Here is a 17,417-nt window from a genome sequence, read left to right as displayed (position 1 = left end):
TTCTATCATATCTCCTTGTCTCCAAGTCATTTATTCCTCCAGAAATAAACGTGCCAAGTTTACCTTTAACACAACCTTCCATGGTAAAGAAGTTTTTCCATGACTTGTCAACCATACCTTATGTAACAACTTAGATGCATCAAAATAATTTTTGTGAGATTTCTCAATACTTGGGCTACCTTGCTCACACTACAAAAAATAAATCAACTTTGTGAAAGAAGTTTACCGAATGTCAGCTAGCATGGGTTTTTAATTTGTTATATCGGTGAGATTTAAGTAGATACTTGTTTTTGCCAAAGGAAGTTGAGTACTTGTTCATCACTAAAATAAATATTTCTTTCCACAAACCCACTTTGGCAAGTTTGATTTTACTGTCTGCTTTTGCAGAATGAAGAGGTTACCCTCCAAAACAGCACAAATAGGAATAGTAATAAATAGCAAAAAACAGGATTTTCCCTGATCTGTGCAAATTTTAAAAGGGAAAATAACAGAAAACCCATGGAATACAACGCTTGTCTAAGAAACGCCTCACTGGGGGATTTTTTGCTTCCTTGTACAACTGAAAATGCAGTATGATGCCTGAAGCCTGCAGACGGCGGCCAAGAAACAAGCTTTTACATGCTAGATACCAAGCCGTGAAATACAGGTGTGTGGGGGGGGTGCAAGCAACGTGCTGCAAAAACCACGCCACGGCTGAAACCACTGAGAACCAAGTGAGGGCTGGCTGAAGGCTAGAGGAAGCACCGAGACCACCCCACTTGGGGACGAGGCGGCGGGGGCTGGGGCACCGGGCAGAGGCCCGGGGGCTGGGGGCCAGGCTCCGAAGGGCAAGGGGCCGAGTACCGGGGTACAACGGGCCGGGCCCCGGGGGCGCAGCGGGCCGCAGGCGCAGGCCGGGGCGGCCGCCAGCAGGTGTCGCGCTGCCGCCGCCGGTCCCGGCGGTGCGGGGGCCGCCGCCGAGCGCTGCTCGGTCCGGGCAGGAGCCGTCCCAGCGCCGAGCGGCTATTTATACTGCCGCCATGTGACCGGGGAAGCGTCCCGGCTCCAGCTCACTTTTTCCACTCCCCGCAATTAAAACTGCGCGTCTTGATTTTACTGGGAAGGCCGCGAAGGGAATTTGGGATTCGGGTTTTGTTGCGAGGCTCGTTTCCTTTCCGTCCCTTTCCTCTGTCCGCCCCCTGCTCCAGCCTTCAGGGAAGCTTCAGGCTCTCTGCTCCCAGCTTACCTGGAGAGGGGCCAAGCTTCTTAATATAGACCGCAGCACGGTCGCCTGGTAAAAATCTTCTGCCTATGCAGATCTGTTTTCAGTTCGCTTTTCCAAACACAGGGATGTACTGTGAAGCTGCGGGCTTTCCAACTGACAAATATGCATCAGGGACATTTTTTGAAGTTTTGGCACGTATGAGAAATAGGCTGACGCTTTTACTGTAAAACTGGGTCCTGTAATACCATTTTCTCAAATCTCATCTCCATTTAGAATCGCTTACAAGTAGAAATTGCAATCAGCAACAGGTAAAACCATATGCTCAAGCAATTTGCAAAAGCAGGCCTAGCCTGGTCATATGCTTAATGCATGGATACAAAGTCAATACAAGTGAAAGAATGCACAAAATGGCAAAATGCAACTGAAGACAAATGGAAATTTGATTTGAAAATTTATTCTTTTGTCTTTTATCTTTATCATTTTTTAATATAACGATACACCTATCTGCTTTCTGTGAGAATTGCATCAAACAGTACTTACAGCTGAGTTGCTTGGCCCTCACACTATTCACTGAGAACACACAGTTGGTTTTAAGATGTGAATCACAAAACCATAAATAACATGATACCTAAACCAATGTAATAAACATAGTGTTCAGCTAAGTGTATTGGCTCCCAATACAAGTTTCACAGCATTCTGGGCATTCCTGAAAAACAACAAGGTAAATTACATTCTAAAAATACCTAAAGCACAAAGCAGATGTTTTTCTACTGATACCTCATCAGAGCCTGATGTCCATCTGAAAAGAGTACAGACTTGGAAAACCACATCATTTCATCTTGGGAGGCAGGAAACTTACCTCCACTCTGCCTTGTTATGCAGGAATGAGTTGCACTGGTCTGGAAGGTTGCTGTCATTTGACATAGACTCCAGAATTGAAATGATCTGCTTGAAAGATGGCCTTTTCTGAGGACAAAAGAAAAGCCAGTGTTTATGTTACTATGTAAAACCATTCACAAAATTTCTTCAATTGAAAGTGACAGATGGCAAGCAACAGAAATTGGGATGCTGCTTTCTGACACCGCATCTACATGAGAACTGCAAAGTTGTAATTTTTATTTTTCTACTATTCTTCCAATTGAAGAAATGGTCAGTTCGGAAAGAATCACATATGCCAGCAGGACTCAAGCCTCTGCTTACTCTCCTGTATCTACCAGTAAAACCTTTTCGTACTCCTTGTGGTATCAATAAAAACGTTATTACTACTGATTTTGTTTAATAACTATAAAGATTTTAGAATAAAAAGAAAGTTTTCATCAAGCTAAGAAGGAAAATACTGCCTGAAAGAGAAGGCTGGACCCATTAGCAACTGGTCATTAGACAGACGGCCTTTTATAGGGACTAACCCAAATTCTTTAACGCGTAAACAAGCTATTTAGCTGCCCATCACAAATGGGTTCCTGGCTGCAACTTGCAGGGAAGGACACTTTCCAGAAAACCCTCTCACTTAGCTAACCCATGGGTAGGCGGGGAAGAAGTGAAGATCTGGGCTACACAATGATGCCTCGGATGCCAGCAGAGCTCATGCGAACAGTGTCTCGGCTGGTCCTGTGCTGGGCTCATTCACTGAACTTTCTGTCGCCAGGCTCTGCACCCAGCACCCACCCTGCTGACTGCATAACCGCATTGCCATGTAGAGAGCAGTTGCAGCTTCTCTGGATTTTCCTCTTTCCCCTTAGTCCCGAAGAAAAAGCTACTAACTAGGATAATAACTGAAAAAAACACAGTTAAATGTGTTTCTTGAAAGAGCACTGACTCTGTTAGTCTGTTTGACAGACCCCAGACAAGGTTGAGACAAAAGGTTGAAACAAAATGTAGATACATAATAAGGGGATGATGCGCATTCTCTCTGTATCTCGCCTGTAATTATACCATTTCTGCTAAAATTACAGATGCCGCAATTAAAACGTGCATTTTAATTTGGGAGCACAAAAACAATCAGGAACAATGCTGAGGTGTCTCTCCCAGGAAGATCCAAGTGATTTCCACATTATAAAAGAAAGACAATTTCTTTATTTTAAATGTCAAACAGCATGAAAAAGTGTCAAATGCATAACAAAAAAAAAAGACAAGCTCTCTTATATTGTAATGCTGCACTATTTGGCTGCAACTGGAAGCTTTGTCTGTCATTTTTTGGTCCATCTCCATGATTTCAGGCAAATGTGCAGTTGGGTGAGTTATGCAGCCTTTCTTTGCAGCTCCTGCCCCAGCCACTCACTCTCTTGCAACCTGGCCCCCAGCCCATCATCCATGGAGCAGCAACCTGGGTGCCTCGAGCTGCAGGAGCCTCCCTAGCATCATGTGGCATGGGAGCAATATGCTTCCAGTGCGGAAGCCCAGTGGGGATCCCTGCCTGTGGAGCTGCACTTACGGAGAGGCAGCAGCAGCCCCCCTGCATGCACAATGCTACTGGACCCACCATGGTGAGCAGACCCTTTGAACACATCCTGCAGGGGCATGACCCTCCCTGGTCAGGGAGCGTGCAGCACCAGGGGGTAAGGGGCACAACATTTATCACTAGTGCCAACACGGTTGGACAGCCCTGGTGCTGTTTTGGAGAAGGGGGACGCTCAGGTGGCCCTCATGCCCTTCCTGTTGCTACAGCTGCATCTCTTGTAACTGCCCCAGCGGGTGCGAAATGTCGAGGGGATTCCTCTCAAATGCTGAAAAAGCTGCCAGACAGAAGACTGTGGCACATGGTTTGATGAATGACCTGTTGTTATTTTGATGGCTTTCCCCTCACCAACATTTTCTTGTAGGAGGTGGATTGGAGAGAGCTCTCAGGTCACCATGCAACACCCAGTCCCCACAGAAGCCCTGGGGAACTGCTGCTATGTGCTGTCTGACTGACTAGCAGGTGTGTAATGTGCCTTTACTAAACTAATTCTATTTTCAGAAGCAGATGAAGAGCAAATATCGCTTTGTTGCATAAATTACAAGATTTTATGGCTTACTTAGGTGTTCTTTACAAAATGGTTCTCTGTATGTTGCTTGCTTGTTCTCAGGAGCATACTAGGAAGAAAGTATTGGGCAGAGCTGACACCAAGTAAACACAGTCAACACTGCTATCAGGCCTGCCTAGAATAATTGGAGTTGAGATAACAATGACAGAGAACAGCGCTTTTACTAAGGGCAGCTCAAAACACCAATGGACTGATTTGGGAAGAGCAGCAACATGCACTCTTTGGGTCCTACGCAGAGCGGAACCAAGCTGGTATGCAGCAAGTATTTACAGGCAAAGGGGCTGTTGTGTTGCACAACTACAGCTGGAACAAGTGTACAGTCACATAGTACTGACAAAGCTCGTTGGCCTGTGTAATTTCCATCAACAGCCACCAGCTATCCTGCCAGCTTTACAGATGCCAGATGCATAGGTTACAGCTTTCCCTGGAGGTGCAGCTGACAGGAAGACACAAACCTACGTAACTTCATGTTTTTGTTGGTTTCTTCCCCCAAAGGAAACAATAATTTTAGATTTAATAATGCAGTCTAGGTACAGACTGATAACTTGGGTAAAACTGGCAAGAAGTGATTGTTGGGAATCCAAGCTGAGAAGCTTTCTTTAAAAAACAAACAGTCTTATTTTCAGTGGGTGGCTGCTTGGCACTTCCTAGAAAGTCAGGCATCTTAAGTGGTTCCTTACAAGAGACTCTCAAAATATCAAGGCATGAGTTGCCTTTGAAAATTGTTTCCCTTCATATCTATGATGTCTCATGCAACAATTTTTAATATATTCCCATTTAGGAATAATTCTGGCTAACGTTTTCACTATTTCCTTCCGCTCAGTATTTCTTACTAAACAGGTCTGCATAAAACCAAGATATTTAATACATACGGCTTTTCTTTCTTGCTGCTTCTCTATTCACAGATTTGAGTTCCAATAAAATATTCAGTAATTTATAATCATCTTTGATGTTAAAGTGGTGATAAACTGAAGGAACAGATGAAATCAAAAAGAAAGATGCAGCCACCTGTGTTTCCAAAGCAAGAATCCCTAGTAAATGAAGGCATTAGTTATAAGCAACCTTGTTTGTACAACTTCCTAATGCCCTAGCAAAAGTAGCTTGTTTGGTAGGGATTTTAATATTTGGGTAGTTATTTAACATACTTGTTACCACAGAGATTGTTCTTTAATAACTACTGACTTAAAGTAATTAGTAATTAGCATTTTAGTAAAAAGCTTTGAACCCATAAGGGACAGTTTAACTAGCACGGTTTAAACTGAATGCAGACTACCAACACACGTCACCTGGAGCAGTGTACTATGGACATCTTCTTCCAGGTACGAACAAATTCTTATAAATTCAAAGCACAGTTAATAACTGTGTTCTTTCCCATGAGGGATTTATAGCGTGAGCAGTATCTGATACTCCGGCTGCTTTTGCAGCAGCGCTCCAGGTGTACTCCTTTGGCCCACAGTAAATGCACATCCTTCTTTTCTCAGGGGTAAGTCACCTATAGATACCTGAGGCTTTCTGTGGGCTAGACGTATGCACATGAGCAATTGCTTTTAAGCAGCCAACATCCTTGAACTCACCCTCGCTTGACCTTCAGTAACTTGTTCATGTATCTACTATCCATTTTTCTGAAGCCACTCCTGGACAAAGGGAAAGTTGCACAGTGCGGTATTTTAGAGGAGTGTGCTCCATCTTTTGGCTCAAGCAGGCCACACAGCCTTTTTATCAAGGCATTTTGAAAGCTGTAAGTAGTGATCCTTACCCAACACGTGATTGAGTATGTCAGTCACATGCCCAAAATGTGACCAGAGACTACTCCCTTTCAGTCATGTGAATGAAGCATTTATAATTGCTTAACAAAAGAGAAGCTGAGTGAAAAATGTAGCAAAGAGCAGACTGTCAGAAAAAAATGAGCTAACCCAACGTTCACTCTTAACACACATCAGAGACATCTGGGAACAACGCTCTCAGAAACTCAGGCCAAACCCAGGTTAACTGCTCAGGCATCCCTGTTTTACAACGTGCAGATCCCTCCCTCTCCTGGAAATACAGCAACAGCATTCTGGAGTCTCACATATCTGGCTGCAGTGATCGAACGAGTGAACTGGTCTAGTACGTGCAGCTCAGTCTGTGGCCTTTGGTAGGGATGCTGATGCTTGGTGGTAGTTTTATTAATAAGACATGTAGTTACCACTTGGAAGGGCTCTTCACTAATTACTGACTTAGAACTTAAACAGTCCCCTTAACAGATGCAAAGATTCAAAGCATTTTTTCTTCTCCCCTCTGTGGAGAAAGAGGATGATATTAAGAGAACACTATTTAAATAGGCATTCATGTGGAAACTATGTTGCTGATGGGTAGGAAAGTAACTTCTTGCTTCAAGAGGAAAAAACAAGAAGGGAAATCTCCTTTCTTGTACTGCTCTCCTATGACTACTCTCCAGTGATAACATGTTCTGTCTTTAGAGCACCTAAGTGCTGTAATTTATTTTGGTATTAATCTTGGTGTTTCTGAAGTAGTATTTAACTTTCTTCAGAGTTTAAATGAACAAAGAGTTCTTCCTGTTGCCTTGACTTGAGAAAAAGAGCATAATTTCCTATCCTTCCCTCTCTTAACTACCTTCATAGGCAAAGGAAATACCTGATAATATTTGGTAACAAAACTGTTATGTACCCAGGTTCTTTCGAACCACTTCATGCATAACAGGATGGTAGCAGAATCAATTTAAGGAAGGTAATTGCCATGATCTACAAAAGCTTTTACTGAGTAAATACTCTCTTTAATTTCTCTTTTAGTTTATTCTCATAGGGGTATGTTAAGCAGTATATTACCATACTTCTATTGCTATAATATTACAGCATAATCATTATAAAACTCTGAATTCAAAGTTTTAAGGGAAAACACAAGGAAATTTTTAATGCTAAATTAGAAGTGTTGCTGTCATTCCTATCTATATTCTATGGATTAACTTATTCTTTATACACTTCCAGCACAAGAAAGACATCAAAACTGGAACTTGTAATAGTTATTGCACATGTAATGCTCGTATATATCCAAGAAAGATTAATCCAAGAAAGATTAACTACTGAAAGAAAATAGAAAATAATTCTTCACTTGATCAAAAATGGTGGCATTCTTGCCATCTCACCCTATCTACAATGCCTGTCTTTAGTAGTGAGGTAATTTAGTAAAATTACGAACTCTTGACTAAAAGGAAAAGAGACACATTTAGGTACAAATATATAAGAATAACATATATATATATATATAAAAAAAAAAGACAGCCCAAGCTAATCTTTTTGTGAAAAAATGGGTGTACCAACATGGCAGCAACTGTTGTTGCTCAGACTTGTCCTCCAAAGAAAGACTAACATACGTAGCAAAACAAGTAGTGGACGACGTAAAATAAGACGCAAATTAAATTACCTTTGAATCAGCTTCCCAACACTGATGCATCAGTTCTGCAAAACTTCTGGGACAACTGCTTGGAATGGTTAATCTCTAATGGAAATAAAAAATACCAGTAATTAGAAACATTTCCCTCTAAGGTGCTAATAATAGATTTTCTGTAAGAGCAAAGCAGTTAAAACGAGTAAAACACACTCCTCTTTCATTTTAAACACAATATAAAAACTGGTGATTGACGTAAAAAAAAAACCAACAAAATAAGACCAACACCGGTAAGACATACAATTAATTAGTAGACTTATAAAGAAGGAATGGAACAAATACACCAGTGGAATTGCTCAAAAAAGCTAGGAGACAAGGAAGTAAAAATGAGGCAAACAGATATTAGTACTAAAACATAACAGTCTGTAGAGATAACTACTGCACTGCATTGTCTTACGAGATGTTTGTCAAGATAGGTATAATGTACAGGCTGGCTTAATTCCTTTCTCCCACACAGATGTATAACACTATAATCAGTTTTGATATACCAAGTGGCAGAAATATAGAGTCCACTGAGTTAAAAAGAATTAAGTGAAGCTCTACATGACACAAGAGACGTTTCATGAGCCTGTGGTCAGAACAATTAGTGAGGACATGCAGATCTCAGAGAGCACTCACAGAGCACAGTGAACTCATATAAATATTTTCTGATGACTGAAGACAAAGAGTTGCTGGTTATAGCCAGGACAACTGACTACACAGAATTGGAAGCTGGTTTGGTTTTCTTTGCTCAGAGTTTTAAACTGTGAAAAATAATCTTTCACACAGTCTTAAATGACATTTAGTTTAAAGAATCTGCCTCCAGATTGGAAAGTCTAAAAGCAGATCTGTATATTCGTGTATATATACATGAATACAAACCTCTCCAGTTGCTTAGATGTGCATCCCAACATTACACATATAAGGAGATCCCTCCTGCTCTCGATAAGGCAGCTAACTGACTTCAGATGTTTCATACTAAATTAAAGAAATATGTAGATAGAAAAAACAGTTCCTCACTGCAAATGAGTCCAAATATGAGGAGTCAAGATAGTAAAAGGTTTCCTTGTCCTGTAGCAGGTAAGAAACAGATATTATAGTCCTGTTTAGACCAGCCTGCCAGGAAGACCCTTTGATCTGTCCTAGTCTGACATTTCATAAGTAAACCAGAGCAAGTTTTGTCAAATTTTGCACCATGATGTGACTCCAAGATGATCTGCAAAGCCTTACAAACCACAGCGGCCAAAGTAAGAGTTAACAATTTCTGCTGCACAAGCATTTGAATACCATGAAAACTCAAAATACGAGATACAGAGTCTGGGCACTGCGGAAGTATGATTATTTTAATAATGTAATACCTTAAGGTGCAAAGCTTTCCATGCAAGAAATACACAGAAATTTGTACAATGCATAAACAAATTGTGCTGCTGCTTGATTTTTGGTTGAGTCATTAACCTAAAAATACACTGGCTAGTCTTGCTACAGTATTTGTCTGTAACCCTTACTGTTCCAGGAGGTGGAAAATAAGTTGCAATCATCATTTACATGTGTCTCCCTTGGGCAGAATTTTATGTTACGTAGTGTAGAGGCAGCAGGTTCCAAAAGTACCAGATAATAATAAAGATGACATTTCTCATTAGTAATTTATGAGATCATACCTAGCATAATCTGAACTATTGTGTTTTTCTTTTCTGGATTAAAAAATATATAATTATACAGAAACTCTAGCAGAATAAAAATCACACTGTGAAATAATGCGGATTGTCAAAAAAGATCCATATAGAGTCGTTAAAATCCACTTCATTTGCTGGGCTCCAGATTTGCGACATGGGATTTTCAACCTCAGCAATTACATTTTGGCCTCGATCCCACACTGTTTTTAACAAGAGACTTAAAGTGTAAAGAATGAAGGCCTGGCCCAACAGTGACTCAATTCTGTTGTGAACTGGACTCATGCAAGCCCATTCATGTCAATAGATGGAACTGAGAACAGAACCTGGTCCTCATACTTGCTTTGGGACATAGAAACTGGGGGGGAAAAAAATACAAGCATAATGTATGCCAACTCTTACAAGGCTTATGCTGGGCATGGTCCCTAAGTCATGGCCGGAGAAAATAATAACTATGTAAACAAGTGTTCATGTTCTCAAAGCTTCCTGGAACACTTAAAAAGAAGATGGTAGCAACAGGCTAGTGGTACCTGGCAGATAAATAGCTGGCTTTGAAAATTTCAACCCTTAGGTTTCTCCAGCCATGAGTATAATAGCCGTCATGTCCACATTTTGCTTATACTGTGTTTTTCACAGTTCCTTGCCATGGAAAACTGTAGAGAAATATGTGCCATCTTTCACCATACAACTAAATCTCTTTACAACATTCCCAATGCCACTATGTGTCCCTGCCATAAAACTGTACATTCACAATAGAATGTAGTACTGCTGATGGAAGTCTTCATGGTTCCACCTTCTTCAAACTGACAGATGAGGCTTTTCCTAAACTAAGAGAAAGAGTCTTACTGTGCCTCCTGCTCTGTTACACACTGTAGACGACCACGGTCATAATCTTCAGACTGTTAATGTAGCATTTCCAACTAATGAGTATATCACAGTATCACTCACTGGAATTAATCCAGTTCTCAAGCAGAAGAAAAAAAGAGACAAAAAAAAAGCCACCAACAAAAAATATTAAACTAAGAGGAGGAAACCTAACTCTACTGTATAACTCTGAAGCATTTTGAGAAACAGTTTATGTAGAATAATAGAAATCTGTATTGTACAGGCACTGCCTCACCATTGTAATGTTTCCCAAGCTTCCGCTGTGTCTAGATAGAGGAGGTTTCATCTTTGTGGAGGATTTCCATGCTTGTCTGTGTGTGGTACAGTCACAACTTTAAATGTTTTTTAAATGTAGTTACTGTCTTTGATATCAAGGGACTACGTGTTCAGATATACGCTCACATGTCCAACTAACTGAAAGCCTCAATTTGTGAGAAGAAGAAAAGCGAGGCTGGGGACACTGTACAAACGGTGTTTACACCACTGAAGTGCTTTTGAAATGGAAAGACTCTGCATGAGGAGGCTTGCAGCTATGCCACAGCCTTGCCGATACCAGTGAGGAGCTCATCTTCAATGTAGTGTTGAACGTAGGTGGCAAAACTGTAATTTCTCTCTTTTTTTAAAACTATTTTTTCTTCTTTTATTTTTGAAATTTTCATCTAAGCGGCAGTTTCTTGTACTATAGTGACTCCTGCTGGGAGAGTTAAGTTGAAGTAGCTGAAGGTCTCTTACAGATATATCAACTCCCGGCCAGTAAAAAGATGTCCTAAACGCAGGAGATGGAGTTAAACTGTTCCCCTACCTTGGACGCAATGGCTTCTTTCATCACTAAGAACAAACCCCTAGGTTTTACAATTGAGACTGAGAAACTAGTACAGTACTTGTACAATTTTTGATCTACAGCATCACGACGTGAAGCTGCAACAATTAGATGTAAAGGGTCCATTCATGAGGAATAACATCACTTTGACCCTTTGTGTTAGCTCCTACTGCTAATCTTTCCATACGCGTGAACTTACTTTCAATTTGAAGAAGATGAAAAAGTCTTTTGCAAAACCCCAATACTGTTTTCTGATCTATGTACCTGAATGTAGAAACGTAGTCTTACCTCGTTTTTTTCCACTACAAGCCAAGCTACTTGTAATCCTTCCAAGCCTTTAAAGGGGACCTCCCTTGTTAGCATCTCCCAGAGAACCTGGAACAGAAAAAAAGAAAAGAATTTTTATTTCTGTACTTTGTATTTTAAATACATTATTAAACCTTGATACAGCACTATTCTGTATCCAATTATCAGGCAACCAGTATCCATTTGCAGGAACTTGGACCAGTGTTTGTGTGCAAGATACTCTGACTAAATTAATTTGAATGTTTTTGCTTTTTCCTCTACAGTACAACCCAGATGAAAAACTGGGTTGTGTGGGGTCTAATGCCTGCAATTTTATGAGAGCCATGGGAATTGCTTTTTACTTTCTCTGTACACTATGTCACATTTGGCAGTTGAGACTTGGGTAGACAATGAACTCCGCCACTCCTTCTCAGCCCCAAGTAGACACATCCTTGCTTTTCAGTCATTCTGCATTTAAAAATATTTATTTATGATTGCAACTAGTGCTTTTAAGTAGTCAGAATCTGATCCATTAGATACTTTGCTCCTATGATATGCCTACAAAAAACATTAAATATAATATTGCAAGCAAAGACGTAATTGTTAATCTCCAAGTATGTGATTATGTTAAAACAAACAATATACAGCATATTGACAATTATTCTATTCTCCCTCCATATCTTATGGACACACTAATCTTAGATACAAAGAAAGCTCCTAATTTCACATGCTTTCAGCATTTTAGTAACACAGTACATGAGAATCTGAGGTGCTCTGTAGAAAAGAGTTTGGCATCACCAAAGATTCTTGCAAGTCATTGAATCTAATTTGTTTTTCTGCCCCAGGGACTACATATTGGCATTCAATCAAATTAACAGGCACTATGTACCTTCACTTGTATGTCCCTCTATTTTATCAGAACCTTCATATACTTATCTTGTTACAAATGTCTGCATAGAAACTGTTTCTTGCATAGAGACTTTTTCTTCCATTCATATGCCAAACACAACAATAAAAGACATAATCTATTTAGCATGTGACCAAATGTATTAAGATCCTTATGCAAGTCTCTACATCCTCACTGGTTGGGTTAGTACCCAGGCTCATTCCAGCTACATCATTTTGAATGGATTCTGGCCAACTCTGAAGGTAATTAGAAGAAAAATGAGAGAATATTGGCAGATGCTGCTCAAGCAGAAAAAAATGCACTGAAGCAGAGTTGGGCCTTTAATCAAGTGAACAGGGTACTCCATCAATAGACCTATTTGAATAATTCTGCTTGAGTCGGAACACTGATTAGTAAAGGTAAGCGTATCTTGGAAAAATAAGTAAAAGAACAGTTTTCCTGAGAATAAGAAATATATGAGGAAAGCTATTCATAGACTTATTCATTTCTCCTGTTTGCCCCAATTCATTCTCCTTAGAAACAGTTTTCCTGAGAATAAGAAATATATGAGGAAAGCTATTCATAGACTTATTCATTTCTCCTGTTTGCCCCAATTCATTCTCCTTAGAAGAAGAAAAGCACTTTGATTTGTAATTCCAATTATCACCTCTCTACTGGTAGAGAAGGACATTTAACTGTGAGAGAATGAAATAATTTAGCAGCCCAATGTACTTCAATCAGAAAAGCACTGTACAAAACAGTTTAAAAACAAAAACCCCTGGGCCAAATCAAACATGCAGTTGAGCAGTCTTGCAGAACCAGCTCATTTGAATGGCTGTAATAGGAAACCATGAAGAAGAAACCCAAGTCTGCACATCAGATAGAGCAAGCAGTATCTAAATACTTCTTCCAAGTACAGAACACAATGAAATACACATTAAATGTCTCTGAGAGCCTTGAGCTGGAAAACTCCACTGTTCTTCTATTTTCTTTCAGAAGATTGAATTGTAAGGGTTGTCTAGTTTCATTCATGCATGTAAGTCTGCGAAGAACATTTTGCAACAAATTCCTTTATCATGACACCTTTAGTGTTTATTTCCATTGCCTGTGTGGATCACTACTTTCCTAAACCAACAGTGACAGCTTAAAATACTTCTATACTGCACACAGTTTAAGAGAAAACCAGCAGTCCGACTAGACATGAAGAATTTTTCTTAATGCTTTATTTATCACTAAAAGTATAGGAAAGTAAAAAAAAAAAAAATAAAAAATTGACATGCCAGAAACCCTTGCATTGATTTACACAGGTTTAGAGCAATGTTCTAACAACACAAATTTTACATTCAGGCCAAAGATGTAGAAAAAGACTTTCCTTCCAATGATGACATGTCAGTATCTCCAGTTTTATAGGACTGCCAACCTGTCTCATGAATCAGCTACCCTGAATCATAAGCTAAGATGAATGAGAGCATTACTGGTTTTACAAAAACAAAACAACAACAAAAACAATAGCAAATGGGTATCTTCTGTATTCCCATTTGCTGCTTCCTGTCCCCAGGGTCATTCAACAGCAGAAAAAGCACCTGAACCTGACTTACCCTGGCCTCTTTATTGCAATATACACTCTGACCATTTTCTGAACTCAGTCCTCTGCTCACATCATACAGAAACTAATCTATCTTCCATTTCTAGTATAATTTAATTGAGAGACTGACATGATTCACTTCCACTCCCATCTTTGATGGTGAGGATCACCTGCTTTCCTGATCACATAACATCCCTCTGATGACAGACAGCAGGTGTTCACAGAGAAATAGCCAAGCTAGACACGGTGATGGAAAACAAATTGAGATCATTTATAGTGGTTTGTAAGCTGTGGCATCTGAAGATGTTAGGATCTTCTCTGCACACAGAGAAACAGAGTGAGAGATAAAGGTATGAATGTTCTTTCCATACATGAAGCTGAGAATAAGAACGAAATGTCTTCAGTTCTGTCAGTTCAGCTGCACATTTCAATTCTTATCCTGTCATCTACATGACAACAATCTAGAGAAGAAAAGAAAGAAAATACCAACCTCCGTGCAAAGCCAACAATAATTTGAAGTGCCATACAGGACAGGGAACATCCAAAAGAGTAGTTTGAGGAAAAAGAAAAACAACAACAAGCATGGAAAACGTTCACTAAAAAAAATAAATGCTTTCTCTTCATAGGAAAGTGTACACGGATGAGGATCAGGAGCCACAATTATCAGAAGTACAGCATGAGCAGAAAGTGTTGTTCTCTTAGAGGTACTGCCCTTTGCCATGAAAATTAGGTCAGTCCCCTCTGGATTGATCCAAGTGGAAGTTAAAGATCTCATAATTCTTTTCAAAAAAGAGTAGGGGATAACCCCTGGAGCTGGCCAACATTCCCTCTATAAATAACATATGTCCTCATAGTTAAAGCAATGTATGAACTATTGCTAAGAGTGCAACAGCTGCTACGTTTAACTTGTCTCCATGCTACCAATAGCCAATTAATGCTTTTACTTTTTCGTTCCTGTAAGCATTTACAATTATATTGTGTACTTACACAGGTACACAAACGCACGCTGCCATCCTTTTGCCAGGTTAACATGTTCTGAGCATTTATCTTCATGATTTCAGAACAGCTTTTAGAGGGAACACTGTAATTCCCCACACTCTTTCATATCTTGAGAGAAGCAAATAATCATTTTTGAGCAATGCACACAATGACAGGATACCCTTACTGATGCGGGTGAACTTATGGGTTGATCACTTGTGGCACTTGTTGCTCAAGAGTATGGATTTGGAAATGGATTAGAAAAGTAAATCACAGCATGGCTAAAGGAAGTTCAAAATCTGTCTTTGTGGCATAATAAATCTCCTGGAATATTTAGCTTTAGCATTTCCTAGGTTGTATTATGTATTACTTACTATTTATCTCAAATAGAAAATATGGAACTGTTTATCCACCCAGGAAGAGCACGAGAAGATAACATGAACATTAGCTACAAATACGTATGCAACTGTTTGCAAAGAGGGAAGTTCATTTCAGGTGAGAAGCAAATTGGACCTATACTGTACAGGAAGACTTTGACACTTCATGGGAAAAGTGCTGTCAGACTTAAGCAGAATATTTAAAATCACAGACTAGTTTGTAGAAAGAAAAGCCAGCCAGGAAAAAAAAAAAAAATCAAGAAAGAAATTAAATGAACTTATAGGAACGGTAACAAATACCATGAACAGAGTATCTATTCCTAGCATCTTACTAGTTTACATTTGAAACGATTCTGTTCTTTGTTAACAAGCCTTTAACTGAAGAAATGCAGATTTGTCTCTCTAGCACAAAAGCTGCTGGCAAGTGTTACACTTTGAAAAAGGATTCTTTAAGTGTTGTTTTTACAGATGATAATCATTTGACAAGACAAAAATACCCCTTCTAAGATTTTTTTTGTTTTCAGTCTCCTAACTAATTCTTTGATAATCCAACACTTATAACAGGGAGACTCCAACTTTCAAAGTTATATTCTGACAATTTCCTGCTTTCTGACAACTCCATTATGTCAGTAATTTCATCAACTGAGAACTTGGGCCACTGCCATTCTTCATTTCTACCCCTGAATCTCCTCTGAAAACAATGGTGTTCCAAGACATAGCATTGGAGTTATAAAAAGATGAATTCATTTCTAAGTGTTTATGAATTCATAAGCTTCTACCCATAGCAGAGCACATTAGCTCAAAAACAGGACATTAAAAAATGTGGGTCAAATACTATAAGGCATACTGAAGTAGCACTATAGACCCATAACCACATTAAAATATTCTAGTAACACTGAACTGGTTTCATACTGAGAGTGGTTTAGTTTTACCTTCAAGCACAGAACTGACAAAGGAGCTTTACTTTTTGGATGAGTAAAAGTAAACTCTGTGTGACATATTGTTCCTACAGCTCTGGTAATACTTGATATGATAAAATATTAAACAATTTCTTACCTTCTCTCACTTCTAGAACGTTACTTGAAGTCAATTCACACCAAGATGACTATGTGAGCAGTCTTGAACTATAAGACCTTTTCTGGACTTTCTCCTCTAACATGTTTTCTTTGTTTTGGAATTGGAACGTTTCCCTTCACCGGATAATACGTGATTGCTTCCAGTAACAATTTACATTAACATTTACATTTGTTAGCTTATGTTCTATTACTATTTGTGCCCTCGTTCAGTTAAGCAAGGATTTTAAATCTGCCGATATAGGCTTCTTCTTTCCCCTTACAAACCGTCAACCTTTCATTTGTAAGATACCCCACCATCATCTCTCATTTTTTTCACTATAAACAACTGTTTGACAAAAAGTTTATGTAACCTACGTAGCCTTCCACTGGGACATCAGCTTAGCTATGTAAGACCATAGGTGCTAGCTTAAAACTACAGTGCATCCCTTACATCTCTTCCCACCCCTCAAAGAGAAAGGAACAATATTTTACAATATATTGTTCTGAAACAACTCCCCATTCTGTCACCCACAGTGGAACCCAAAACCAAAAAGCTATGTAAACAGATACGCACGCAAACTATAACCCTACTTCCTTTCTCTTCCCTCCCAAAGTATTAATTACTGCTGTCATGGAAAGGCTATGGGGCAAGACTCATAATTGGTCTGACCAGTACTCTTTCTAGCCTATTTATTTTGTATTGCAGAGCAAAAACAATTTAGAGTTTGTGGACAGAGTGAAATAATTCACATGACTCTACCTACAAACCTGACATTCTAATGCACTATTACTGATTATTTCCCCTTCACATAAATGGCAAAGCCATGCCGGCGTTCTCTGTATATTTAGATTGGGCCTCTACCTCCACAAGACGTACAGTCTCTGTTCTCTCAGCTACCAGGTAATGACACCAGAATCTTTTAAACAATTAAGCATAAAAAAGTGGCTACCTTTTTGATATAAACTCAGTGACACCCCATTTTATGGAAGTTCTGGTATACACCTATTACAACACAACCTTTTTCTCTTCTGCTTCACTAAAGCACAAGCAGAGATTAATGATGCAGATTGCTCAGTGGTTCCTGCAAGCCTTCTGACATATGCTGAATACTTGCGGTGAAGCATGCATTTCCCACACTGGCATGCTGCTAATCTAATCAGATATGGACCTTACCAAACATGCAAGACACTGTTCTTCCTATCATTTTCAAACACGTAATTATAAA

At 39.5% G+C, this 17,417-nt stretch overlaps 1 protein-coding gene across 6 annotated transcripts in view; it reads right to left on the bottom strand.

The window, feature by feature from the left end:
* The window catches only part of MAP3K20 (mitogen-activated protein kinase kinase kinase 20), an 81,289-nt gene that overhangs the window by 26,521 nt on the left and 37,351 nt on the right, over positions 1-17,417 (bottom strand). For all 6 annotated transcript variants that reach the window (XM_083842513.1, XM_083842511.1, XM_083842512.1 and 3 more), the window contains 3 exons: positions 11,314-11,400; positions 7,648-7,722; positions 2,064-2,170 (listed from right to left, as the gene is read on the bottom strand). In XM_083842513.1, coding sequence (XP_083698639.1) covers positions 2,064-2,170; positions 7,648-7,722; positions 11,314-11,400 — 269 coding nt within the window. The remainder of the gene's footprint in view (positions 1-2,063; positions 2,171-7,647; positions 7,723-11,313; positions 11,401-17,417) is intronic.

Source organism: Anser anser (assembly GCF_964211835.1).
Source record: "Anser anser genome assembly, chromosome: 6".
Taxonomy (NCBI): Eukaryota; Metazoa; Chordata; class Aves; order Anseriformes; family Anatidae; genus Anser; species Anser anser.
The sequence above is the reverse complement of the archived record's forward strand: the minus strand, read 5'-3'. Positions and strand labels throughout refer to the sequence as shown.